This window comes from Hippopotamus amphibius, chromosome 9 (genome assembly GCF_030028045.1).
Source record: "Hippopotamus amphibius kiboko isolate mHipAmp2 chromosome 9, mHipAmp2.hap2, whole genome shotgun sequence".
NCBI classification, from domain to species: domain Eukaryota; kingdom Metazoa; phylum Chordata; class Mammalia; order Artiodactyla; family Hippopotamidae; genus Hippopotamus; species Hippopotamus amphibius.
In genome coordinates this window covers 113,141,272-113,166,875 of record NC_080194.1, presented here as the reverse complement: position 1 = coordinate 113,166,875, position 25,604 = coordinate 113,141,272, and the positions used below count along the sequence as shown (strand labels likewise).

At 46.5% G+C, this 25,604-nt stretch overlaps 1 protein-coding gene across 2 annotated transcripts in view; it reads left to right on the top strand.

Annotated features, from left to right (window-relative positions):
* Positions 1-9,675: 9,675 nt before the first annotated feature.
* The window catches only part of ITGAL (integrin subunit alpha L), a 39,460-nt gene continuing 23,531 nt past the window's right edge, over positions 9,676-25,604 (top strand). For both annotated transcript variants that reach the window (XM_057750779.1, XM_057750776.1), the window contains exons 1-11: positions 9,676-9,746; positions 10,888-10,990; positions 11,605-11,699; positions 11,809-11,876; positions 13,608-13,725; positions 13,851-13,981; positions 15,469-15,614; positions 19,447-19,579; positions 19,739-19,889; positions 23,566-23,639; positions 23,721-23,853. In XM_057750779.1, the coding sequence (XP_057606762.1) occupies positions 9,692-9,746; positions 10,888-10,990; positions 11,605-11,699; positions 11,809-11,876; positions 13,608-13,725; positions 13,851-13,981; positions 15,469-15,614; positions 19,447-19,579; positions 19,739-19,889; positions 23,566-23,639; positions 23,721-23,853 (1,207 nt within the window). In that variant the 5' untranslated portion in view covers positions 9,676-9,691. The remainder of the gene's footprint in view (positions 9,747-10,887; positions 10,991-11,604; positions 11,700-11,808; positions 11,877-13,607; positions 13,726-13,850; positions 13,982-15,468; positions 15,615-19,446; positions 19,580-19,738; positions 19,890-23,565; positions 23,640-23,720; positions 23,854-25,604) is intronic.

Sequence of the window (25,604 nt, the reverse complement as noted above, 5' to 3'; positions counted from 1 at the left end):
AGGAGGCCTTCCTAATCATTTAGATATTCCCCCAAACACTTTATACAATGCAAACACATCATACAACCTTCCAGGTTCTGTTTTTCTGTTTGACCTGGTTTTTTCTGGCCACATGGCATTGTTTGCTGTATCTTAGTTTCCCAATGAGAGATTGAACCCGGACCCACAGCAGTGAAAGCGCTGGGTCCTAACCACTGCACTGCTAGGGAATTCCCTTGACCTGTTTTCTAGATGGACTCAAGCTACCCAGTCAGAAGATGGGAAATGTTTTCCTTTTTTTTCCCATGAGGTAGAGTGACGGCAGGGAGTCACTTTCCTTGTTGCAACAAATTTCTCCTTGTTGTAAAAAATTTTATCGGGCTGGAGTTACTGATATCTTCATTGTATACAAAGCAGGCCAGACTTGGGTTGCGGCCACTTTGGAAGCTCAGGAATAACTGGGCGTGCCCGGAGAACTTTCGAGGTGACCCTACAGAAGACCTTTTCAAGAGGGAGCAGAGGAGCTTCCTGAAGGTGGAGGAGACTCATATGAGAATGCACTTGACCCAGCAATGGAGTCTCACTTGTCAGAAGGGAGTAGAGATCCTTCTTACTACACAGTGGCTGTTATCTAGACTATAGAAGCCAAGGTATGAAGCCTGGAGCAGCTCACACATCAGGGGATGGTATGTGAGACTTTGGGAAATAACACAGAAGATTTGCAGGAAGCTGGAGATCTTGTACTAGCAGGTGGGACTCATAAAGCAACAACACGGGAGTATGAAGATGAATGTGGTCCTATTTGAACTCACAGATTGCTGAGTCCTGGGGAAGTCTGAGCTGGGTTCAGAAGAAGGAACCAAGGCCCAGAGAGATAAGAGATTCCCTGACACAACATAGCAAGACAGTATGGCCTGGAACTGATACCCAGATTGCTGGCCCTGAACTATATGTTCTTTTGGTCACAAAAATCAACCCCACACCCAGATGCTGGAAACGGAGCCCTCGAAGTGAGGTCACCCAGGGACAATGGGGGCCCCATGGGCTACAGGTGAATGTCTAAGGGGTGCCATTCTTAGAAGATCCCTACCTGTGGTGTGTTCAGCTCAGCCCTCCTTGCAGACAGTGGGAAAACCCAGGCAGAATTTCTAGAACTTTAGAATGCACCATCCACCTAGTCATGAGATCATAAGGTCTTCAGAATAGGGTGGTGGCCTTAGTGACCTCCTCTCCCCTTGAGGCTTTGTCTCCTCCTCTGGGGATTTCCTGCTTCTAACCTCCTGGCAGATGGGAAGAAGGGGAACGAGCCCTGTGGTGACCCAGATATTTGTGTCAGAACCATCCTGACCAAAGTGGCCTGTGTCGATAACACCCAGAAGGAAGTAGTGGGTGGGGAGCCTGGGCTGGGAGAGACCAGCTGATGGCAGCCAGCAGCATTTGCACCAGTAGATCTTCTGAGCGAATCTGAAAAGAGAACTTTGCCTTGATTTGTCTTGGGTTTGGAGGCAGTTGGGCCTGGTGGAGGGAGGCCCCAGCCTGTGTTTCCTGCTATTGCTGAAAGCTCAGCTTCTCTGCACACCTGTGCCAAACTGAATGTCAGAGACAGAGTTTTGGGTGAAGTATTGGGTTGGCCAAAGAATTCGTTCGGGTTTTTCCGATGTTACAGAGAAAGACCCGAACGAACTCTTTGGCCAACCCGATAGAAACTGATAGCTTTATTATTTTGCCAGGCAAAGGGGGACACAGCGGGCCCCTGCCCCGAAAAACACAGCGTGTCCCAACCCCAGAGGACTGGGGTTGGGACACTGGTGAAGAGTTCTTTTTTTTTTTTTTTTAATAAATTTATTTATTTATTTATTTAATTGGCTGTGTTGGGTCTTCGTTGCTGCACACAGGCTTTCTCCAGTTGCGGGCGAGCGGGGGGCTACTCTTCATTGTGGTACATGAGCTTCTCATTGCGGTGGCCTTTCTGGTTGCAGAGCACGGGCTCTAGGCACACGGGCTTCAGTAGTTGTGGCACATGGGCTCAGTAGTTGTGGCTCACGGGCTCTAGAGCACAGGGTCAATAGTTGTGGCGCACAGGTTTAGTTGCTCCGCAGCATATGGTATCTTCCTGGGGCAGGGCTCGAACCCGCGTCCCCTGCATTGGCAGGCGGATTCTTACCCATTGCACCACCTAGGAAGTCCAGGGTTCTTAACAATGTTTCAAAGGTGGGGTCTCTGACAAGATCAGGGTGTGCCCAGGGCTTGTACAGCCTTATCTCCTCCCAGGTGGTCAGTCTCCTAATCTTGATGAGCTTCTCTGGTCCCTTTAATCTTGCCTCCGGTGGTTTCTTGATGTTCCTCCCTTGATTAGCAACTGTTTAAATCTGCCCTTTGGAACTCAGGGAAGGTCATGGAGGCAGGAGTCTTGCCTACAAGAAATGGGGGACAAAAGGGCCTCTATCCCTGGGAGCCCCACAGGGCCTCACTCGGTTTCACAGCCGCTGTGCACATCAGCCAGAGGCCTGCTGGTCCCTGAGTGCCCAGAAGCCCCCTGCACCCTTCCCTAGCCAATATTTTATTCATTCAGGAGCCACAGGAGAGAAAAGGTTCAACGTGAGAGTCCGCGTGGACTGGGACTAGAGTGGCCGTTAGGAATGGAGGCCGCCCTCCAAGTTATCGCTGTTCCTCATTCACGGAGCTCATGTTTCTCTCTCTCATGACACCTATTTCTCTGCATGTCTGTACTGCCCTCCCCTCACTTATAACTGGCCAATCCTCTCTCTGTTCTCCAGTTCACGGTCTGGAAGGAGCCAACAGATCGCTTACCTGCCACCAGTGTAGTATGTCATTTTATGTAGTCATTAAATACATTCCCAGCTCTGGGAACTCAGCCCTCTTCTTTCAACTCCTTCATCCTCTCCCTTTTGGGTGATACAGCTTTTTGCTTCTGAGAGCCTAGATCTTGGAAAGCAAAAGCCTCTTAACTATCCTTAGGGACAAAGGCAGCCCCGAGCGTTTATTCATTCAGTAAATATTTACGGATTCAATATTTATCCACTCTGCTCCAAACACTGTTTTAGGTACTGGGCACATAGTGCCTAAACCTTGGACTCCACAACAGTCCAAGTGGAGTTTACACTCTAGTAGGGAAGATGGGCGATAAACTGGATGAATAAGGGAATTAGATAGTAGAAGGGGTTTATAAGTGCTAAGGAACAAAGACCTCAAGGACAGAAGGGAAGGAGCCTGCAAGAGAAGAAGTGCCCTGAGGCAAAGGAGTGATGGGTGATCAAAGGGCCAGGACAGCAGTGAGGCTGGAAAGGCATGAGCTGAAGGGGGACGAGTTCAAACAGATGAGATGTCTGATGGGTTAAGGCTTTGTGAGACATGGTGAGAACTTTGGCTGGTGTTTTGAGTAAAATGAGGAACCACTGGAGGGTTTTGAGCAAGACAGTGACATGATCTGACATATATATAGTTTTTAATTAATTAATTTTATTTTTTATTTATTGGTTGCATTGGGTCTTCGTTGCCACGTGCGGGCTTTCTGTAGTTGCGGAGAGTGGGGGCTACTCTGCATTGCAGTGCATGAACGTCTTATTGCGGTGGCTTCTCTTATTGCAGAGCACAGGCTCTAGGCATGCAGGCTTCAGTAGTTGCGGCACGTGGGCTCAGTAGTTGTGGCACACGGGCTTAGTTGCTCCTTGGCATTTGGGATCTCCGCGGCCCAGGGCTCAAACCTGTGTGCCCTGCATTGGCAGATGGATTCTTAACCACTGCACCACCAGGGAAGCCCTGACATATTTTTAAAGGACCCCTCGGGCTGTAGCGGAGGCGAGGTTGGAAGCAGAACCCATTAGTAAGGGGACTGCCACAAAATCCAGACACAAGGAGCTTCTGGGCCGGTGACCATGCGAAGTTGCTGGGAGAGGGAGGGGTGCGCCTGGAGAGGGCAGGGACGCTCTCTCCTCATACCCTGCCCCATGCATCTTTTCCATCTGACTGTTCCTGAACTATAGCTTTTTATAATAAACCAGTGATCTAAGTCTCCTACTTTATTATCTGTTATAACTTTGTAAAAGAAGGGAAATTAAGTTAACAAGATACACACACACACACACACACACAAATGGCTTAATAGACAAAACTGGACATGACAAAGTAAGCAAAGACTGTTGCCCACCATTCCAGTTCTGTAAGGATTAAGCTGCAACTCACTGCAGTTGCCCACTGACAGCGCACCTGGAACGGAATTCCAGAAGGAGAAAAATAGGATGGAGCTTTCTGTGTTTTGGATGTAGATAATTAAGATGCATGTCTAAGGAAGGATGTCAGTGACCCCAGGTTGTTGCATCTTCCCATACATAGAAAAGTAATAAAATCATTAACTTGAGATATCTGGGTTTTATGATTAGATTAGTAATCTTTTACCAAGATGTATGCTTGACTACATGAATTTACCAGCCAAAAAAATCGCATGTATACTGGCTCCTCCCCTACCTCTACAGAGCAGTTCTTCAGAGCTGTCTGAGAGGCTATCACCTGGGCTATAGTTCTCAATAAGGTCCCCAAATAAAATTGAAACTCACTGCTTTCATGGTGTACGTTTTTTTTTTCTTCAGTTGACAACAACATCAGGGAAAAAAAGGTGAGATATTGACAAAGAAAAGGAGAATTGGTAGAATTGCCATAACTACTCTGAAAGAGTTTATTATTATGTATTCTTATGTATTGTCTTTGAAGACATGTATGCCTTATGACTTAAAATTTATCCTTGTGGGTATACCATAAAGACCTTTATAAAGAATATACAAAAAGACATATACTAGGATTTCTATTGAAACATTGCAACTCAACACCTATCAGGAAAGGAAGACTACATGTGAGCATCATTACCATCAAACAATTGTAATTATTGCTTCTAGGGCATGAGGAGAGGGGAACATGGAGGATTACAGTATTATTTGTATTGATATATTCACCAAAAATATAAAATAATCAGATGCAAAAAAAAAAAAAATCTGGGCACGGGATGGTGATGGCTTGGACTACAGAACGAGCAGTGATGAAGTTACAAAAGAGCATGAAACAAAGTCCTGCTTGCTCTCTTGAATGGAGCAAGAGAAAATTCTCTCTCATCATTTTCAGATGAACCTACAGAAAAATAAGGCATAATTAAAATAAATAAAAAATAAATAAATAAAATAACATCATTTTACCCTACAGAGGACGCAGAGACTTGAGACATCCAGGCCACTGGTTCAGTCTTAGGTACATGGAGTCTGTGTAACCTGGAACTTCCCAACCTGAGATCTCCTTTGTCCCTCCTCTGTGAGATTATATGTTTGAGTCCATGTCATGATTCCGTGTGGAACAGCCATCCTGGAGAGAGCTGCGTTTGTTGGGTCCAGACCATCCGTGGCCATCTGTGCCCTGGGCATCCTCTCGGGTCCTGTCAGCCGTCACCACACCAACAGGACCCATTTCACACTGTTCACCTGCAGCAGCCAAGACGACATCACACAGAAACCACGTACTGAAGCCGCTTTCCTCAGAAGGGGGTGTGAGCATGGCTGACACTTTGAGTTTCATAAACTCTTCTGTAGATACTTGGTCTGTTTGCACACCGAGGAGAGATTCGTTAAGTTAGAGCACGGGGTAGTTAGAGCATGGGGTACAAAGAGGCAACGAGGCCCCTGCAAGCCATATCAAGGAGCTCGGACTTGATCTTGCGTGTGCAAAAAGGGAGTCATCAGAGGTTTTAAAGGGTGAGAGAGACACGCTCAGGTTTCTCAAGGCTATTGTGATAGTACCTGGGAGGTAGACCCTTCTCTAGGGGGAGGGGACAGAGGGAAAGCAGAGCCGCAGTGGCAATAAATTGTTCAGGTGAAAACTGTTGGAGCTTCCAACAGAAGGGATGGAATTGAGAGGTAATTCAGAGGATCTGGGCCCTCAAAGAACTGATAGTCTCAGTTATGATGAAGGCAGCTGGTGACCATGACTAGGGAAGAAGGGGTGTGTGTGTGTGTGTGTGTGTGTGTGTGTGTGCGCGCGCGCGCGCGCGTGTGTGTGTGTGTGTGTGTGTGTGTGTGTGTGTGTGTGTGTGTAAGATGCATCCTGCCCCTCAGGCCTTCCCCATGTGGTCCCAGCCTGAGATCTTTGCAGCCCAGCTCTTCAGGGGAATCACCTGCTGTCTCCTGCATTGGGCCCCTGACTTCCTAGAATCTTTGGGGCTACTTGTACTTTGTAGCTTCCTCAGCCTATAGACCTTGAACAGAAGTGGGAAAAAATAAAAAAGTATGTGTATATATATATATATATATATATATATATATATATATAATTCTTTTGTTTTTTTAACTGAAAACCAGAACACAATAAATACACAAATGAGTATACCCGCCTGTTGAAACACACGCATAAACTAATATAATCCAAGCAGTGGAGGCTTTGAGATTGTTTCCTGAATTCCTTTCATCCCAGGTGTTCTATTTGTTGCTACTGATACACTTAAATTTCTATAAACTTAAGCCTTAACTCAAGCGTCTAAAATTTGAAGCTGGTGTAAAGGAAAACTGTTACGCTGGACATGGCTAATCTGAGTATTAATTCTGGGTTAGATGTTCCCTGTTGAGAGGAGAATTACAGTTTTTCCAAACAGATCAAACCTGTATGGGTAACTACTACTAGGACTAATCATTTTTTGTCATGAAGAATGTGTGGCTCCAAATTATTAACCGTTGTTATTCTAGAGTTTTTACCCTTTTACTTTATACACTTCTGTGATGTTTGAATTTTCAGATGTATATTCTTTTTGTTATTTCAGAACAAAACAAAAGACTCTGGTTAGCTGTAAATTGAAACTGCTGTACAGAGAATCAAAGCAGTCTGACATCTGATTTTAACTGAATTTGAAAAAGACTATTTTTTAAGAAATTTTATTGAGATATGATTGACATACAATAAACTGCATATATTTAAAGCGTACAACTTGATATTTTTTTTCCTATTTGTAATGTATATATGGCAATCCCAATCTCCCAATTCATCCGAAAAAGACTACTTAACATCATCTAATTATCAAGAGCCAGCTTCTCACATTGTAAGTGCCTGGCAGTAGATTACAGTAATCTGCCTGCAAAAGCCTTCCCCAGGGCAGTGACACTGGAAGTGGCCTTGCAGGTCGAGCGGGATTTCCTCACAACAGAAACAATCTGAAGTGTATCAGTATCACTTTCCCATAAACAAATACACTTCCTCTATTCTGTTTTGTTTTTAATATTTTTATTTTTTTAAATTACCAAAGTTATACATCTTCATTTTGTTGTTTTTGTTGCTGTTGTTGTTTATTTTTTAAATTTTTTTTAATGTGGACCATTTTTAAAGTCTTTATTGAACTCGTTATGATATTGCTTTTGTATTATGTTTCGGTTTTTTGGCTACCAGGCATGTGGGATCTTAGCTCCCTGACCAGGGATCGAACCCACACCCCCTGCATTGGAAGGTGAAGTCTTAACCACTGGACCACCAGGGAAGTCCCCTCATTGTTTTTTTTTACATAAACAAACAAATTCTTTTATTGCTTAAACTAATTCAAAATAGATATCTGACAAAATACATCCTCATTGTTAAAAAAAAATTTTTTTTCAGGCAGTACAAAAGTGTGTAGTCCATATGCTGCAGAGGTAGCCACTGTTTGGAGTTTGGTTGTGTGTCCTTTCAGATATTTTTAGAAACACACCCATAATTTCAACTTCCATTTTTCTTTCTTTTTTTTCCAGATATAAATCACATACCATTTAGTGGTTTTTTTAAAAATATATTCACAAAGTTGTGCAACCATCACCACTCTCTAATACCAGAACATTTCATCACTCCAAAAAAAAATCTCTATAACCAATAGCAATCACTCCCCCTTCTCTCCCCTCATCCTGGCCACCATGAATCTATTTTCTGTCTCTATAAATTTGCCTATTCTGGACATTTCACTTAAATGCAATCATACAATACCTGACCTTTTGTGCCTGGCCTCTTTCACTTAGAATGGTTTTCAAGGTTTGTCCATGTTGCAGCATGTACCAATACTTTATCCTTTTTTTATGACTGAATAATACTCCATTGTATGAATAGACCACAGTTTGTTTATCCACTCATCAGCTGGTAAACATTTGCATTGTTTCCAGTTTGGGGCGAATGTGAATAACACTGTTACGAGCACTTGTTTATAAGATTTTTGGTGAACATATATTTTCAATTCTTCCTAGACCTAGGAATTGCTAGGTCACATGGAAACTACGTTCAACTTTTTTGAGGAACCATCAAACTGTTTTCCACAGTAGCTGCACCAGCTTAAATTCCCATTTCTCCACATTGCCAAGAACACTTAGTTTCTTTCTTTTTTTATTCTAGCCATCCTTGTGGGTGTGAAGTGGTCTCTTTTGGGTTTGATTTGCATTTCTCTGGTGACTAATAATGTTGAACATTTTCATGTGCTGAGTGGCTATTTTATGTACTGTCTTTGGAGAAGTGTCTATTCAAATTCTTTGCCCACTTGAAAACTGAGTTGTCTTTTTATCGTTGAGTTACAAGAGCTATTTTATTTTATTTTTTTATAAATTTATTTATTTATTTATTTCATTGGCTGTGTTGGGTCTTTTTTGCGTTGCGCGGGCTCCTCATTGCCGTGGCTTCTCTTGTTGCGGAGCACGGGTTCCAGGCGCGTGGGCTTCAGTAGTTGCGGCACATGGGCTCAATTGTTGTGATTCACGGGCTCTAAAGCGCAGGCTCAATAGTTGTGGTACACGGGCTTAGCTGCTCTGCAGCATGTGGGAATCTTCCTGGAGCAGGGATCGAACCCATGTCCCCTGCATTGGCAGGCGGATTCCTAACCACTGCGCCACCTAGGAAGCCCAAGAGTTGTTTATATACTCTGTTTTGTTTTGTTGTTGTTGTTGTTTTCCTTTTTTGGCCCCACCACGTGGCATGCGGGATCTTAGTTCCCTGACCAGGGATGGAATCCACGCCCCTTGCAGTGGAAGCACAGTCTTAACCACTGGACCACCAGGGAAGTCCCACAAGAGTTCTTTATATATTCTGGACATAGGTCCCATGTCAGACGACTTGCAAATCATATATCTCCCCTTCTGTGGAAATTTTTCTTTGTCTGTTTTTTAGACTCAAAAAGAATTATTAAATATACTGTTCTATAACTTGCTTTCTTTTCTTCAATGGTGAGTATATCATAAGCATCTTTCAAGGTCAAGAGAAAGCTAACTCATTCTTCCTCCCAGCCATCTTATTTTTTTCTATCTTCCTTTTTTGAGGCTACACAGCATTCCATTACAACCACAGTTCATCTGACCAGTCCTCCACTGAGCTTTAACAAATCTAACGTTCGTGTGTTGGTGAAGGACTGAGATACAGCAGCTCTCAGGCAGCACGACTGTGCTGTCTGCCCCGGATGATGTGAAAATGCAAGCAGGCACAGGAAGTGTCTCTAACCTGCTTACACTTCCTCTCTGAACCATGCGGTTTCACAACGCCTCTAGGCACAACCCTCTCTCCCCCCCCACCCAGTGTCACCAGCCTGACGCCTCTCTGAGAAAGTTCCACCACGAGAGGCCCCAGGGCATTGTCATTTCCCTCTTTCACCCTGTCTAGGTTGCCAGTAAATCCCAAGAGCACTCTGAGACTGCACCTGGGTCGGGTCCCTCCAGCCATTTGCAAGATGAATTCCTGCATCCTGGCGATGAGGCTGCTGCTGTCTGGGCCTTTTCTCTTTGGTAGGCAATGGAGGTGGGGAGGGGAAGGGACACGTGTCTGTGAGCAGGGAAACGGCAGGGCTTTGTGGAACCAGAGTAGATGAGCATCTGTTTTAAGGGTGGGATTGGCCATAGGTAATGTGGGGCCCAGGAATCCTGGAGGGAGAAGGGGGCAAAAAAAGAAAGTTAGAGTCCAAAGTATAGGCAAGTTCTGAAGGAAAAGACAGAAGAGGGAGATAAAGGTGGCAGCAGTGAGAGATGGGGGAGCAGGTCCTTAACAAAGGGGGATGGTTAATGGGCACACAGAGCTGGCCTAGGGTCTGCTGCTACCCATGGTTCTACCTCCCTTTGCCATCTTAAGCAAGTCCTTTCCCCTTGTCGGGGCCTCAGTCTCTCCATGTGAACAAAAGGCAGGGCCAGCATCTCTGACATCTTAAGATGCTGTGAAAGAAGTCTGAGGCCTGGAAGGAAAGCAGGGCCAAAAAGGACAGTTTGGGGATTTCTCAGGTGGGGCTCAGTGAGGTTCGGGGCTCACTTTGGTGGGAGGTGTGATGCAGGAATTTGAGATCTGATGCTTATGGCAGAGACTGGTCCATGGTGGGCGGGGGGGGCAGTAAGGGAGCATTACAGGAATGCAGAGGCAGCTTCGCAGGATCAGGGGGTCTCCAACTTTCACAGGGAGGAAGCCTGAAGCTAATTATCTGAGTTTTCAGGGTGACTGGGCCCCAAGTCCGAAGGAGAAGTGGGTGTGTAGGGAGATGCACCCTGCCTTGGGGCATCCCCATCACCTCAGGGGGCCCCTTTAGACTGCTCCTCTCTTATGCGCCTCCGCCTTCTCATCCTTCCTTCTTTGCTGAGAGGCCAATCGGGAAGTTGTGTGTCCTTCCCAGGCCCTGGCACTGCCAGAGCTCTGGGTAGTAGGGAATCACTGCTTCCACATGTCCTGGAGTCCAGGCCTTCAAGGAGAGCTCCAGGAGGGCAGCTTCTGTCCCTGCCCCGGGTGTGGGCGGCCCAGAAAGGAGGGAGTGAGGTCCTTGGGGGTCAGACCACCCACTTGGGGCACGTGGACGGCAGCCAATCAACGTCCGCCGCTCTGGGGGCGTGTGAGATGGGGAGGTGGTCCCTGGCCGGAAGTGGCTGACCCGATCCTGGTCTCCCTCAGCCCCAGCCTGGAGCTACAACCTGGATGTGCGACACGTGCAAAACTTCTCCGTCCCACACGCCGGGAGGCATTTTGGCTACCGCGTCCTGCAGGTTGGAAACGGGTGAGCTGCCGCCGCAGGGCCCCCCTGCCCTGGCCAGGACCTTCCTGTTTCGAGGAGTCCGTGGTGGGATCCAAGCAACTGGAGCAAGGCCATCAGATGAGGACCAACCACCGTTAAAGCACCTTATAAGTGTCTAATAGAAGGGGACGTGTATCACAACCCCTGAAACACTTTGCCACACTTCCTAGATTCCAGACTCTCTCCCAGACTAGACAGTGAGCTCCTTGGAGGCAGGGATTTTGTTTCTCTCTCGAATCCTCACTCCATCCCTAGTACATACCACAGCCTAGCACATAGCAGGTAAGCCATACATGACTGTTGAAGTGATGGCTGATTGAATGAACTCGTAATGTGACATTCTGGCAGTTCGTTCTCTGGGCCTCTCTTTTTCTGGACTGTAAATGGAAAAGACCCTTAACTTTCTAGAATTCTGGCATATTGGATTATTTATCTGGGATTCAATAGAGAAGAGATGGGGGCTGAGGAGTCCCCCAGAAGGGGAGTGGCTGAATTGCTTAGAGATATCTTGTGGGGGCTCTGAACCCCCTGAATAGGTATGAGTGGGTGGGTAAAGACCTGGGCAGCTGCATCTCACAGGTGCGATTTCTCATCAGGGTTGTCGTGGGAGCTCCAGGTGAGGGGAACAGCATGGGAAACCTCTATCAGTGCCAGCCAGACACTGGACACTGCCTACCAGTCAGTCTGAGTGGTGAGTAACTGGTTTGGGAGCTGGGAGGAATGGTGTTAGGAAATTGAGGCTGGCCCCATCACACCTGGATTGCTTGAGTTCCTCCAGACCAATCTTTTGGTGCCTACAGGTTCCAACTATACCTCCAAGTACTTGGGAATGACCTTGGCAACAGACCCCACAAGTGACAGCCTTTTGGTAAGATTTTGTACAGCGTGATGTCAGTGCCTATGAAGCTTGATGCTAGGAAAGGGAGACAAAGGAAAGGAAGAAATGGATTAAAGATCCTATAGAAGATTAAAGGCATCGGACAGATTCAGGTTCAGTCAGTGTTTATTGAAAACCAACTAGCAGCCAGCTATTTTTAAGTTTCTATTTATTTATTTATTTGGTTTTGCTGGGTCTTATTCACAGCAGGCAGGCTCCCTAGCTGCGACTCATGGGCTCCTCAGTTGCGGCTCATGGCTCCTTAGTTGTGGCAGGTGGGCTCCCCAGTTGTGGCATGCAAACTCTCAGTTGTGGCATGCATGTGAGATCTAGCTCCCCGACCAGGGACTGAACCAGGGGCCCCCCCACATTGGGAGCGGGGAGCCTCAACCACTGCACCCCCAGGGAAATCCCAGCCAGCTATTTTTGAGACCTTAGTTACCTCAGTTTTTTTTCCAAATGTGAAATATCTGTGACCATTAATATACAAGATGATTTGTGGTGGTATGCAACTTTTAATGTTTTGCTAGTTATATATTTATTTAATGTCTTCTTAGAAAAAAGATTCAACAGGCATTTCAAATTCATGATTTCTTGGATCGCATTGCTTAGGATGAGGCTAAAGTTTAAAAAAGTAAAGTTTTTCTGTTTTTAATTTTAAGGAAGTATAGTTGATTTACAATGTTGTGTTAATTTCTGCTGTACAGCATAGTGACTCAGTTATATATATGTCCTTTTTCATATTCTTTTCCACTATGGTTTATGACAGGATATCAGATATAATTTCCTGTGCTGTACAGTAGGACCTTGTTGTTTATCCATCCTGTATATACCAGTTTGCATTTGCTAATCCCAAACTCCTCCCCCCACCCCCTCTCCCCCAACAATGGCACAGGGAACTATACGTTGCTCTTTACAATTCATCCCAGCAGCATCCTTCCGACACAGGTATATAAGAGATAGATGGCTGAGTGAAATATTTATCCAGTATTTAGTTGGAGTTTGATTACTTAGCTACTGTTATATGCCAGGCATTGTGCTGGGGTCTGATGGGGGAAGGGGCATGAGATACAAAGATGACCATGACATGAGCCCTGACTTTCAAGAAATTGCAGTCTGGCAGGAAAGATAGTCATAAATGAAAGAAACAGCGTGGTATATTCTGGGAATAGGGAGTCATTTGATTTGGCTTAGACACAGCATGTGTAATTGGGAATAGAAGGGGATGGGCTTGGAAATGTAGGACAGTGCCCACTGTAAGAAATATGAATGCCAAACTAAGGCGTTTAGACTTCATGCTATAGGTAGCGAGCATCCGTTGGCATATAGCATTGGTAGTGGGGATGGAGAAACTGATACAAGAGACCTGGAGGCTGAATTACCTTGCCTTGATAACCAGTTGGATGTCGGGAATGAGGTCAGGGGATGATGACCCTGAAGGTTCTTGTTCTTTGTTGATGATGCCCAGAGGATACACAGCAAGAGGAAGCCCCGGGGACTTTCCTGGTGGTCCAGTGGGTAAGACTCTGCGCTCCCAACGCAGGGGGCCCGGGTTTGATCCCTGGTCGGGGAACTAGATCCTGCATGTATGCCGCAACTAAGCGTCCGCATGCTGCAACTAAAAATCGGGCATGCCTCAGCTAAGACCCGGTGCAGTCTAAATAAATAAATTAAAAAAAAAGAGGAATCCCTAACCCTTTTAAAAATCTTTCCTTCCTTCAGGCTTGTGAACCTGGGCTGTCTCGGACATGTGACCAGAACATCTATCTAAGTGGCCTGTGTTACCTCTTCCAGCAAAATCTGAGGGGTCCGGTGCTGCAAGGGCACCCTGGTTATCAGGGTAAGGAACAGGGGATCCAGTGGGTAAAAAGTACCTCCAGGTGGTTGTCCATACGTGGGAACGGACATGGGCAGGCAAACCTTTGGAGACCCTTTACCAAGTCCCTCTGTGTCTGGCCTCTGTAGAATGTATAAAGGGCAACGTAGACTTGGTATTTCTGTTTGATGGCTCAAGGAGCTTGCAGCAAAATGAATTTCAGAAAATTCTGGACTTCATGAAGGATGTGATGAGGAAACTCAGCAACTCTTCCTACCAGGTAAATATATTAGTTAGGAGTCCTGATTGTAGGCAATAGATACCTACCTGAGCTAGCTAAGGGCATACAGGGAAAATTTAGTACAAGGTGTTTCCAGAACCTAAGGGCGTGGCTCTTACTGGACCTCTGCTTCCAGGATTCCCCCTAATTCTCATTTCTCTTTCTTTTTGGCCCTTACTTTCCTCTTCTCTTTCTCTCTGTAGACTGGCTTTCAGCGTCTTTGGATCTCATGGGCCTGTGGAAAGCGCCCAAGTTCCCATGTTAAAGTTTCAGGAGGGTTGTTGGGTTTTTGTTTGTTTATTTTTAATTTTATTAATTTTTTGGGCTGCGTTAGATCTTCGTTGCTGTGTGCGGGTTGCAGTGCATGGGCTTCTCAGTGCAGTGGCTTTTCTTGTTGCAGAGCTCGGGCTCTAGGCGTGCTGGGCTCAGTGGTTGTGGCACGTGGGCTTAGTAGTCGTGGTTTGCGGGCTCTAGAGCACAGGCTAGTAGTTGTGGCGCATGGGCTTAGTTGCTCTGTGGCATGTGGGATCCTTCTGGACCAAGGATTGAACCTGTGGCAGGCAGATTCTTAACCACTGCACCACCAGAGAAATCCTGTTCTTGTTTTTTTTTAATGTTTTATTTTTTTGTTTTTATTTATTTTTTATTTTTTTAACTTTTTTATTAGTTATCTGTTTTATATGTATGAGTGTATATATGTCAACCCCGATCTCCCAATTCATCCCCTCCCTGTTGTTTTTTAATCTTCCCCTCAAGCAACCCCTCCCTCTGTAAATTCCAGTTTCTCAGAGAAGAGGTTCTGACTGTCCTCGCCTCAGTCCAGTGGCTGTCTTCGGCCCAGCCAACTGTCACTCAGCAGAAATGTGGCTGTGGGGACCCGTCTCTGTTGGTGACACAGGCAAACCCAGAGAACCCGGAGAACTCCGTAGGCAGATCCCAGCAGACAACATTCCACAAGGGATTCAAGGTTGATTTATTCCCATGTTTGTTTATAATTTGAGGGACTTCGCTAGTGGTGCAGTGGTAAAGAATCTGCCTGCCAGTGCAGGGGACATGGGTTCGAGCCCTGGTCAGGGAAGATCCTACATGCTGCAGAGCAACTAAGCCTGTGTGCCACAACTACTGGGCCTGAGCTCTAGAGCCCGCGAGGCACACCTATTGAGACCGCGTGCCACAACTACTGAAACCCGAATGCCTAGAGCCTGTGTTCCGCAACAGGAGAAGCCACTGTATTGAGAAGCCTACACACCGCAATGCAGAGTAGCCCCTGCTCACTGCAACTAGAGAAAGGCCACACGCAGCAACGAAGACCCAACACAGCCAATAAATAAATAAATAAATAAATAAATAAATAAATAAATAAATAAATAATTCAAGGCAGGAGTGTGGACTTGGGTTGCCCAGTCCTGGATGAGAAGTAGAGATTGGAGCAGACAAGTGGAAAGGGATATGTAACAACATTTCACATCTCCCTTGTTTTTTTCTAGTTTGCGGCTGTTCAGTTTTCCTCAGCGTACAAGACAGAGTTTACTTTCGCAGACTATGCTAAACAGAAGGACCCTGATGTTCTGCTGGCCAACGTCCAACACATGGCTGTGTTGACCAACACCTTTGGTGCCATCAACTATGTCGCGTGAGTTCCCTTTTGCAAGAGGGCCCATCCAATGGTTGTTCTGGTGTACTAGCTTCTTCAAGTGGCAAAGTGTAGGAACTCCACAGGTGGGTTCAGCATGGGGCAGGTTATTGTATGAATTCAAGTGGAGCAATTTTAGTCCAGGTTCTTTTTTTTTTTCATTGAAGTACAGTTGATTTAGAGTGTCGTGTTATGGCCCAGGTTCTTTTGCTTATAACAGGCCTCTACTGTATACCAACTAAATCCCAAAGGGAAATTCTTGAGAGGATGCAGGGATAGCTCATGAACCTTTGGGACAGAGAGTATTGCCAGGCCTCATGAGGGATTAGAACCAGGACTTGGAAAGAGATTGTGAATGACGGCAGCCACAGTAGAGTCACATCTTAGTTGGGGATCAGCTTTTGAAGTCGTGTATGAACACAAATATCATAGAGTCAAATTATTTTTGAATTATTCTTTGAATTGTTCATACAAATCAATATATTCAAGTCCCACATTGGAAAGTAGCATATCCTGATTTTCTGAATCTACTAACCCAGAGTTGGATTGGACTGCTGTGTTTAATAAAGGATTTTTTTTAAAATTTATTATTTATTTATTTATTTGTTGGCTGCTTGGTCTTCGTTGCTGTGCACGGGCTTTCTGTAGCTGCTGAGAGCAAGGGCTACTCTTCGTTATGGTGCGCCAGCTTCTCACAGCAGAGGCTTCTCTTGTTGCAGAGCGCAGGCTCTAGGCAGGTGGGCTTCAGTAGTTGTGGCACTTAGGCTCAATAGTTGTGGCTCACAGGCTCTAGAGCGCAGGCTCAGTAGTTGCGGCACACAGGCTTAGTTGCTCCGAGGCATGCGGGGTCTTCCCGGAGCAGGGATGGAATCTGTGTCCCCTTCATTGGCAGGCAGATTCTTAACCACTGAGCCACCAGGGAAGTCCCTGGACTGCTGTGTTTAAATTGAGGCCTAGATGAACATAGTTGGACTGTGTTAAAGGGTCATGTTGTGTATTTTTTAAATACCTGTATTTAAACATAAGAGTGGGCCATAGAAACTGAGATCTATCTCCTATCTCGTGCTCCCCTCGGGGCATACACTCAGATTGAGTGAAATCGCAGAAAGGCTCTCCTGTACTATTATACTTATTTTTTTCATTTTAATTTCTTTGCCAAGGATGTATGGTTGAATTTGCATAAGTTAAACACGCATGTGATGTATCTCCATAAGACTCTCTGCATGTGTTTGCAGTTCTTCTGGGGTTCCCCTGACCTGTCATGTCCACATCGTTCTTCTCTCTCTGTAGACGGCTCTGGTGGGTACATGATCAAACCATATCTGTTGAAAAAAATAAGCCTCAGTTCCTCGATTTAGGTAAACAACCTGAATTCTAGCTTCCAGGAGAGAAAATCTGATTGGTTGAGCCTAGATTATGTGTCCATGGTCCCCCCAGCTATGGCCTGGATCTACTTTATGATGTGGAGTCATGTGGCACAGGTGGATTCTGGGGTCCCACCTCCATTGGGAAGGGGGCATTTCTTAGAGAAAGGGGTCACCGTAGGATGAGAAGATACCCCAAAAAGTTATCTTCTGTGGGAACAAAAAGAAGCGGTTGTGGAAATGTATTTCATAAATAGTTCTTGACCATCTGGCTGTGTGCCAGGCAGTGTTCCAGGTCAGAACTTGGCAGATTTTACTATTTTAGACTTTTCTGGCCACATAACAGTTATCTGTTGCATATTCTTCTTTGTTTTTTAACTCTATTATTTTTTATAATTAATTTATTTATTTTGGCTGCGTTGAGTCTTCATTGCTACGAGTGGGCTTTCTCTCTTCATTGTGGTGAGCTGGCTTCTCATTGCAGTGGCTTCTCTTGTTGAGGAGCATGGGCTCTAGGTGTGCAAGCTTCAGTAGTTGTGGCCCGTGGGCATAGCTGCTCAGCGGCATGGCAGATCTTCCCGGACCAGGGCTGGAACCCACGTCCCCTGCATTGGCAGGCGGACTCTTAACCACTGCGCCACCAAGGAAGTCCTTGTAACTCTTTAAAAACAAAAATATAAAAACCATTTTTAGCCCAGAGACCATACAAAAACAAGCTATGGGCTGGCTCTGGCTTGCAGGTTTTTGTTTGCCATGTTCTAGGTACTAGGAATTAACAGTGAACGAAACAAAGAAAAGTCTCTGACTCATAGAGCTTACCTTTCTCGTATGGGAGAGAAATGCAGTAAACAGGATAGATAAGTAACTTGGATCATACAGTAGAAGATGTAAGTTTTGGGGACTTCCCTGGTGGTCCAGTGGTTCCATGCTTCCACTGCAGGGGGTACGGGTTCGATCCTTGGTTGGGGGATCAAGATCCCACATGCCTCTTGGCCAATAAAAAAAGATGTAAGTTTTATAAAGAAAAATAAAACAATGTTCAATAGGAAAATCAGGTTAAAGTTACATTCAAACAAAGATTTGCTGGAAGTGAGGAAGCAGGCCATGTAGATAGCTGAGGGAAGACCATTCCAGGCAGAGGGAACAGCAGAGGCCCTGACCCCATGCTTGGGATGTTCACAGAAGTACCAGGACACTAGTGTGGCTGGAAAGAAGTAAGTGATGAGTTAAAGTAGTAGGAGAGGAAGTCAGAGAGATCACTGAAGTCTGGAGGAGGCCCTAGTGAAGACTGACTTTTCCTCAAAGGGAGTTGAGAATCATTGGGGGAAGCAGGGAGGCCAGTTCACAGGCTACTGAAAAATCCAGACGAGAGATGATGGTTTAAACCAGGGTGGAAATCCATGAACAGAATCCATGATAGGCTGTGTCTGGGTAGATGGAAGTTGGGGAAACATTCGCTTCTGAGATAGTACTAGAGATCTTGTCAGCAGGCGGTTTGGACCCCACCCATCCATCAGGTACCTCTGTCCTTGGCAGCTTCCAGGTAGCTCTCCCGCCCTCCTCTCTGTATCTTCTTCACCTCCTACTGTGGCCTCTTTAAGTGACCGTCAGCTTCTGCTTCCAGTGCAGGTCATGCCATAAGTCAGGGGTTGTGGATTGGCTGCTCTTGGATTAATTGTCCATCTTTGATTAGCTGTGGGGTGAGGAGAGAAGGATGGTTCAAATAGAGCAGCTGTCCCAGCAGAAGCTGTGGGACAGCCTGTCTTCAGAATGAGGCTCTGGGCAGGGCAGGAATGTGGAGCCTCAGCCTGTCCAGAATTCAGTCCTCCCTTCTTTCTCTTCTGTCGCCTGCATTGAGTACCTACTCTGTGTCAGGAGCCAGAGATACAGCAGCAAATCAAACATGACCCTTTCCTTGAGGAGCTCATGGTTTGGGGAAGAATTGACATGGAAACAAGTCTCTTTGATTCCCTAGGAGACTTGCTGTAGCAGAGATTAGAGGCAGCCTGCGATGGTAGGGGAGGCAGAGGAAGTGCTGCACGAGCTTTCTCCGGAAGAATGGAGAAAATTTCCAATTTTCTTCGGCGTGGAGCCCATCCTTCCACTAGAATCTCACCTAGATCACTAGCATGTCTAACTGATTAAAGGGTAGTTGCCATGTGGTTGAAATGGAGAGTAGGAAGCCCAGAGCCTCTTCTCACTGCCCACAGACTCTGGGACAACCTCGAGGCTGCCCAGAATTCAGTTGAAGACCACTGGTCCAGAAGGGAGGGATAGGGCAACCAGGGTGAGGAATGAGGTTCAGAAGAGAGATTTGAAGGCTGGGAATAGCTGCCTGGGGATTGTAAAAAGGGTTTTGGCATAATCAGCAGGGCAGTTACTTAAGGAGCAGGGGGAGGGGGAGACCTCAGGCGATTTGCGGGGAGTCTCTTACATCCCCCTGCTCCCCCCCTCCCTTCCGGACACAGGACGGAGGTGTTCCGGCCAGAGCAGGGGGCCCGGCCAGATGCCACCAAAGTGCTTATCATTATCACTGACGGGGAAGCCACAGACAAACACAACATCGACGCGGCCAAAGACATCATCCGCTACATCATTGGGGTACGGCTTCCAGGTCCCTGCTTCTTCTTACGACCCGTTCTCCCTCTCCTCTTCCTGAGCCCCATTCCCTTTCTTCCCGGGGCCAGGGTCTTGTGAAAATAATGGAAAATTGATCTGCAGTTCTGGGGCTGCCGGCTCTTCACTCTTCATTTCTTGCAGATTGGAAAGCATTTTAAGACCAAGGAAAGTCAGGAGGCACTCCATGAATTTGCCTCAAAACCTGCGGAGGAGTTTGTAAAGATTCTGGACACATTTGAGAAGCTGAAAGATCTATTCACCGAGCTGCAAAAAAAGATCTATGTCATTGAGGGTGAGTGGCAGACCCTGGGAGAGAGGGTTCAGGGGGTTGTATACAGAACCTCACCTGGCACTTTAGATCAGAGACGCGGAATAATCATCACAGGCGCTTACAGAGCATCTGCCACTGGGCTAAGAGCTCTCTGGATAAAAGGCTTCAGGTGGGAACTTAGAGGAGGGTGATTTAAGAGCAGCCTCTGTTTCCCTCTGAAATTCTGTCTTCCCCTTGAAGCTCAGTCTGGCCCAGGATGGGGCCCCGAGCTGACCTATGTCTTGTTGGTGTCAGCTGAGCCTTGTGGAATGATTATAATCCCTTCCTCCCCTCACTCAGCTCCCTCACTGTCACTTATCCTGGGCCTCCAATTATTTAAGACAGGCAAGCAGGCAGAGGCCAAGTGCAGGGAGCCCACAGGCCCTCTTCCTTGGCCCAGAATAAGAGAATGTTTTGATTGTAGTCGCCAGATGGAGGACTGCCTATGGGAGAGTATTTCCTCAGGTAGCTTAGTCTGCTGAAAGGTACCCGATCCCCCCAGGAAGCCCCTCTGCTGGGACACAACCTCGGTGTTCAGTTCATTTGAAGAGGCAATGTATTATAAATAATGGGACCAGGCAGACCTGCTCAAGAATTCACCCTGCCTGTGCTGTGTGACCTCAGCCAGGTCACTTTCCCTCTCTGAGGCTCATTGTTCTCTGTTAAAGGGGGATAGTAATTCCAGTCTTAGAGGGTTGTAAGGTTTAACTGCTATATTCGTTTCCTAGGGCTACTGTAACAAGTACCAAAAACTAAGTGGCTTAAAGCAAGACAAATGTTGTCTTGCAGTTCTGGAGGCTAGAAGTCAGAAATCAAAGGTGTGACAGGGCCACGCTCCTTGTGATGGTTTTGGAGAGGATCCTTCCCCCCCCCTTCTAACTTCTGGTGTTGCTAACAGTCCTTGGCACTCCTTGACTTGTAGCTGCAACACTCTGGTCGCCTGGCTGTCTTCTCCCTGTGTGTCTGCCCGTCGTCTTCTCTCTGTGCCTTTCTCTCTGTGTCCAAATTGCCCCTTTTAATAAGGGCATAAGTCAGATTAGATCTGGGCCCACCCTGATGACCTCATTTTACCTTGATTATCTCTGTAATGACCCTACTTCCAAATAAGGTCACATTCTGAGGTACTAGGGGTTAGGACTTCAATATTTTTTCTTTAGGGAACACAAGTCAAGCCCTAATGACTGCTTAGCAAAGTGCTTGGTACCTTGTGGGCTCTCGATAAATCATAACTCTTACCCTCTATCCTGCCCTGCCCTTACTCATCCTTCAGATCACAGTTTAGCCGTCATTCCTTCTGGTAAGTTTGCACTAATCCCAAGCCTGGGATCCGGTGTGCTGCTTTAACCACTGTATGTTCCCTATCACAGTCCCTGTGATATATATTGTCTTAGAACTCTGTTAGGTGTCAGTCTCCCACACAAAACTGAGAGGTCTATCACAGCAAGTATTGTGCCTGCTTTTCCCGCATTGTATCCCTGGCACCAAATGTTAGTGACTCCAAATACTTCTTCAGTGAATGAACAAATCTGCATAATAATTGCTACGGTTCTGGAAAGCTTACAGGTAGTAGGCACTTTGTATCATTGAATCTATTCTTCTTAGTATCCTTGCAAGGTTGGCGGTCTTATTTCCATGTTATATATTCGTGCCAGCAACAGCCATGGAGCGGGCACTGTGGATCAGACTCTCAAGCAGTATTGCCAACACAGAGCTCGTATTCAGGTTGGATGAAGAAAGACAGTAAACATGTAAATAATCCGAATGATTCAAGACTGTGATAAGTGCTGTAAGGAAATGAATAAAGTGATAAGACATTTAATTGGAAGAAGCCGCTATTTAAATTTTATTTATTTATTTAAATTGTACGTATGTATGTATGTAATTGGTGGCTTCGGGTCTTAGTTGCAGCAGGCATGCTCCTGGAAGAAGCCACTTTAAATAAACTTTTCAAGGAAGGCTTGTCTGAGATACTTTTTTTTTTTTTTTTTGGCCACGCTGCGGGACTTGTGGGATCTCAGTTCCCTGACTAGGGATGGAACCTAAACCACAGCAGTGAAAGCCCAGAATTGTAATCACTAGGCAACCAGGGGACTCCTGTGAGATGCTTTTTTAAAAATTGAGGTAACATTCACTCTGAGGTGACTTTTGAGTGGAGGAGGCATGAAAGATGAGAGTCAGGCAGCCGTGGGAGGAGTGTGGACAAAGAGCGTCCCAGTCAGAGAGAAGATCAACTACAAAGGCCCAGAGACGGGGCAGGGCTCGGCATGTTGGAGGAACAGGAAGAAAGGTCAGTGTGTGGGAGTAAGGGAGAGAGAAGAATGGAGAGGAAGGCAGGGGCCTCCCAGCTCCTCATGAGTTTGGATTTTAGTTTTCAGGCTAATGGGAAGTTATGAGGGGTTTTATGAAAGGGAAAGATGTAGTCTGATGCACATTTTAAAAAAACAGTACTCAGTTTGCTCTGTGGAAAAAGGCGTAGAAAGAGGAAGAATGAAGTCAAAGGGGGCCTCCCTGGTGGTTCAGTGGTTAGGACTCTGCGCTTCCACTGCAGGGGGCACAGGTTCGATCCCTGGTCAGGGAACTAAGATCCCACGTGCTGCGAGGCATAACCAAAAAAAAAAAAAAAACTAATTAAATTTAAATTAAAAAAAAGAATGAAGCCAAAGAGACCAAATTAGTAAGCTCCTGCCTTAGTGAGGCATGAGGGGGGGGTGGCTTGGGCCAGTGTGGTGGTGATACAGACGATTCAGAGAAGTGGACAGATGTGTTTTACAGTAGAACATTCATGATTTGCTCACGTGTTGGAGGTAGAACGGAGAGAAAAGGGAAGAATCAAGGTTGATTCCTGGGCTTTTAGCATGAGTCACTAGGTGGGTGGGGATGCCATTCATTGAAGAGGGGATGCCTACAGGAGCAGAAAGCAGGAGCTGTCTCTTCTGTAAACGTAGAGAACGCACATGTGGACAGGGAGGGGGTGGGGGGGAGGGGGCGCAGAAAGGAAGGGTGTGACACACTGGGAGATTAGGATTGACATATATACGCTACCATGTGTAAAATAGATACCTAGTGGGAACATGCTAAAAAGCACAGGAAGCTCAGCTTGGTGCCCTGTGACGACCTAGATGGGTGGGATGTGGGGGAGGGGATCGGAGGGAGGGGATATATGTATACATATAGCTGATTCACTTCATTGTAGAGCAGAAACTCACACAACATTATAAAGCAATTATACTCCAATAAAAAAATAAAAATAAAATACACGTTCCTTCAGCCATTGGAAAAAAAAAAAAAAGAGCCGTCTCTTAGATGTGCTGAGTCGGATAACGAAATATCCACATCCGGGGTGCGTGGAGAGTCATGGGAGACTCAGGGCGTAAGTCGCTTCCCCATCTGACTCTAACGTTCATGCTCTTGGGAATTCCCTGGCGGTCCAGTGGTTGGGACTTGGCGTTCTCACTGCCAGAGCCCCAGGTTCAAGCCCTGGTCGGGAAACCAAAATCCCATAAGTCGTGCGGTGCAGCCAAAAAAAAAAAAAAAAGTATACGCTCTTTCTACCTTGCCTATGGGTGGGGGCTGTGTTTTTTGCCTCCGTCCTCTTATGAGCATCACTGCGTTCACCGCTTCTTGGGTCTCAGCCCATTCTCCCTGCCTTGTCCCTCAGGCACAAGCAAACAGGACCTGACGTCCTTCAACATGGAGCTGTCCTCCAGCGGAATCAGCGCAGCCCTCAGCAGGGTGAGTGGCGGGCCTGAGGCAACCGGCTGAGGGGTGTGGTGGGAAAGCAGCTGACCCCGAATCGTCCCCCTCCCTGGGCAGGGCCATGGCGTTGTGGGGGCCGTTGGAGCCAAGGACTGGGCTGGGGGCGTTCTCGACCTGAAGGCAGACCTGCAGGGTGAGACGTTTGTCGGGAATGAACCACTGACACCAGAAGCGAAGGCAGGATATTTGGGTGAGTACTTCTCTTTCCTGCTGGGTTCTTTCAGCTTTCAGGAACCAGAGAGTCACTCAGATTGACTTTCAAAATAATAATGAAAGCAGTTAAGCAACAGCATGAGCAAACTCAGTTTAAATATGGTTATAATAGTCTTCATTGTTCTCGTAATAATCCCTCATCTGGGCATTAATCATGTTTTTATCTTCTGCATCTTATAATGCTTTGACACCTTGAGGCCTTGCTAATCCCGGAGAGACTGCTCCTCCCAGGGCCAGCTAATTCCTACGGGTAGGAAACAACTGGCCTGGGAGCAGGCCTTCCGTAGGCCAACTGGGCAATTCAGAGCCTGCATCCCAACCACCCCTTTATCTAACTTTCACGCACCAGGCCGGTATCCCCCCTGACCTAAATCACCCCTGGCCCAGGTACTAGACAACTGAAGACCACCCCTATAGCCCAGAGCCTGCCAACATTATTCGAACTGTCCAGTCCTAAGTTTGCTCGAACTTGCCTCCCCTGCCGACATCCTTCCTTCCCACTGAAATTGCAATAAGGGTTCTGGGTCATTCTCTCCCCTTGCTCCTTCTGCCTCCTCGCTGGCCCTGGTGCTTCCCCCTTGTGGCCCTGCAAGGCCTGCTGCACCACCTGCTTTGGGGAGCTGTGAGTGATAAACTTTTTTCAATGGCAGTGACCTCTCTGTGTCATCACTAAGTCGTACCTATAAATTAAATCCCAAGTACATTTTAAAACAACCTGCCTCACTTGTAGGAGGACCAGCCTCTCCTTCGTGAGGCTTCTTCCTCTTGAATTGTCCAGGAACTCCAGGGTTGATTCAGTCTCAGGAGTTCTCTAGATGCCTAGCACAGAGGAAACAAGTCTGGTCAATCCACAATTGCTGTTGCTTCTCTCTGCCTCGTGGTGTCTTGTCCTACACAGTCCTGGGGATGCTGTCCATCCAAGGCGATGCCAGTCTCAGGAGCAGAGGGACCTCGCCCTTGTGCTTGGGGTTATAGCTCTTCTAGTTCACATTCAAAGAGTCAGCCTGTCTCAAGGCACAAACTGACTCCAAGAGCCCTGGGATAGGACAGCTTCCAGGTTCTACCTCCTCATAGATCTAGAACCACCACCCTGCACCCTGCCTCACCCTTGACTCCTGCCTGTGGGTGGATGCAGTACACAAAGACTATTATTAAACTCTCAGAACACAAAGATCTTAGTAAATAGTTTCCTCAAGAAAATTGGTGCATCTTCCCTTCTAAGGGAGACTGCCCTCAGTAATTTTTTTCCTTTTCTTTTTTTGACATTCTTTATTGAGCAAGTATTATGTGCCAGGTACTGTTCTAAGTGCATGACACATATTAACTTATTTTATCTCATTTTATCCTCCCAACTACCCTATGAATAGGTATTTTTTATCATCTCTATTTTACAGATGGAGAAACTGAGCCCAGGAGACTTTATTTTTTTTAATAAATTTATTCATTTATTGGCTGCGTTGGGTCTTTGTTGCTGTGCTCCAGCTTTTCTCTAGATGCGGCAAGCAGGGGCTACTCTTTGTTGCGATGCATGGGCTTCTTATTGCGGTGGCTCCTCTTGTCGTAGAGCACGGGCTCTAGGCACACGGACTTCAGTAGTTGTGGCATGAGGGCTCAATAGTTGTGGCTTGAGGGCTCTAGTGCACAGGCTCAGTAGTTGTGGCACATGGGCTTAGTTGCTCCACGGCATGCTGGGATCCTCCCGGACCAGGGATCGAACCCTTGTCCCCT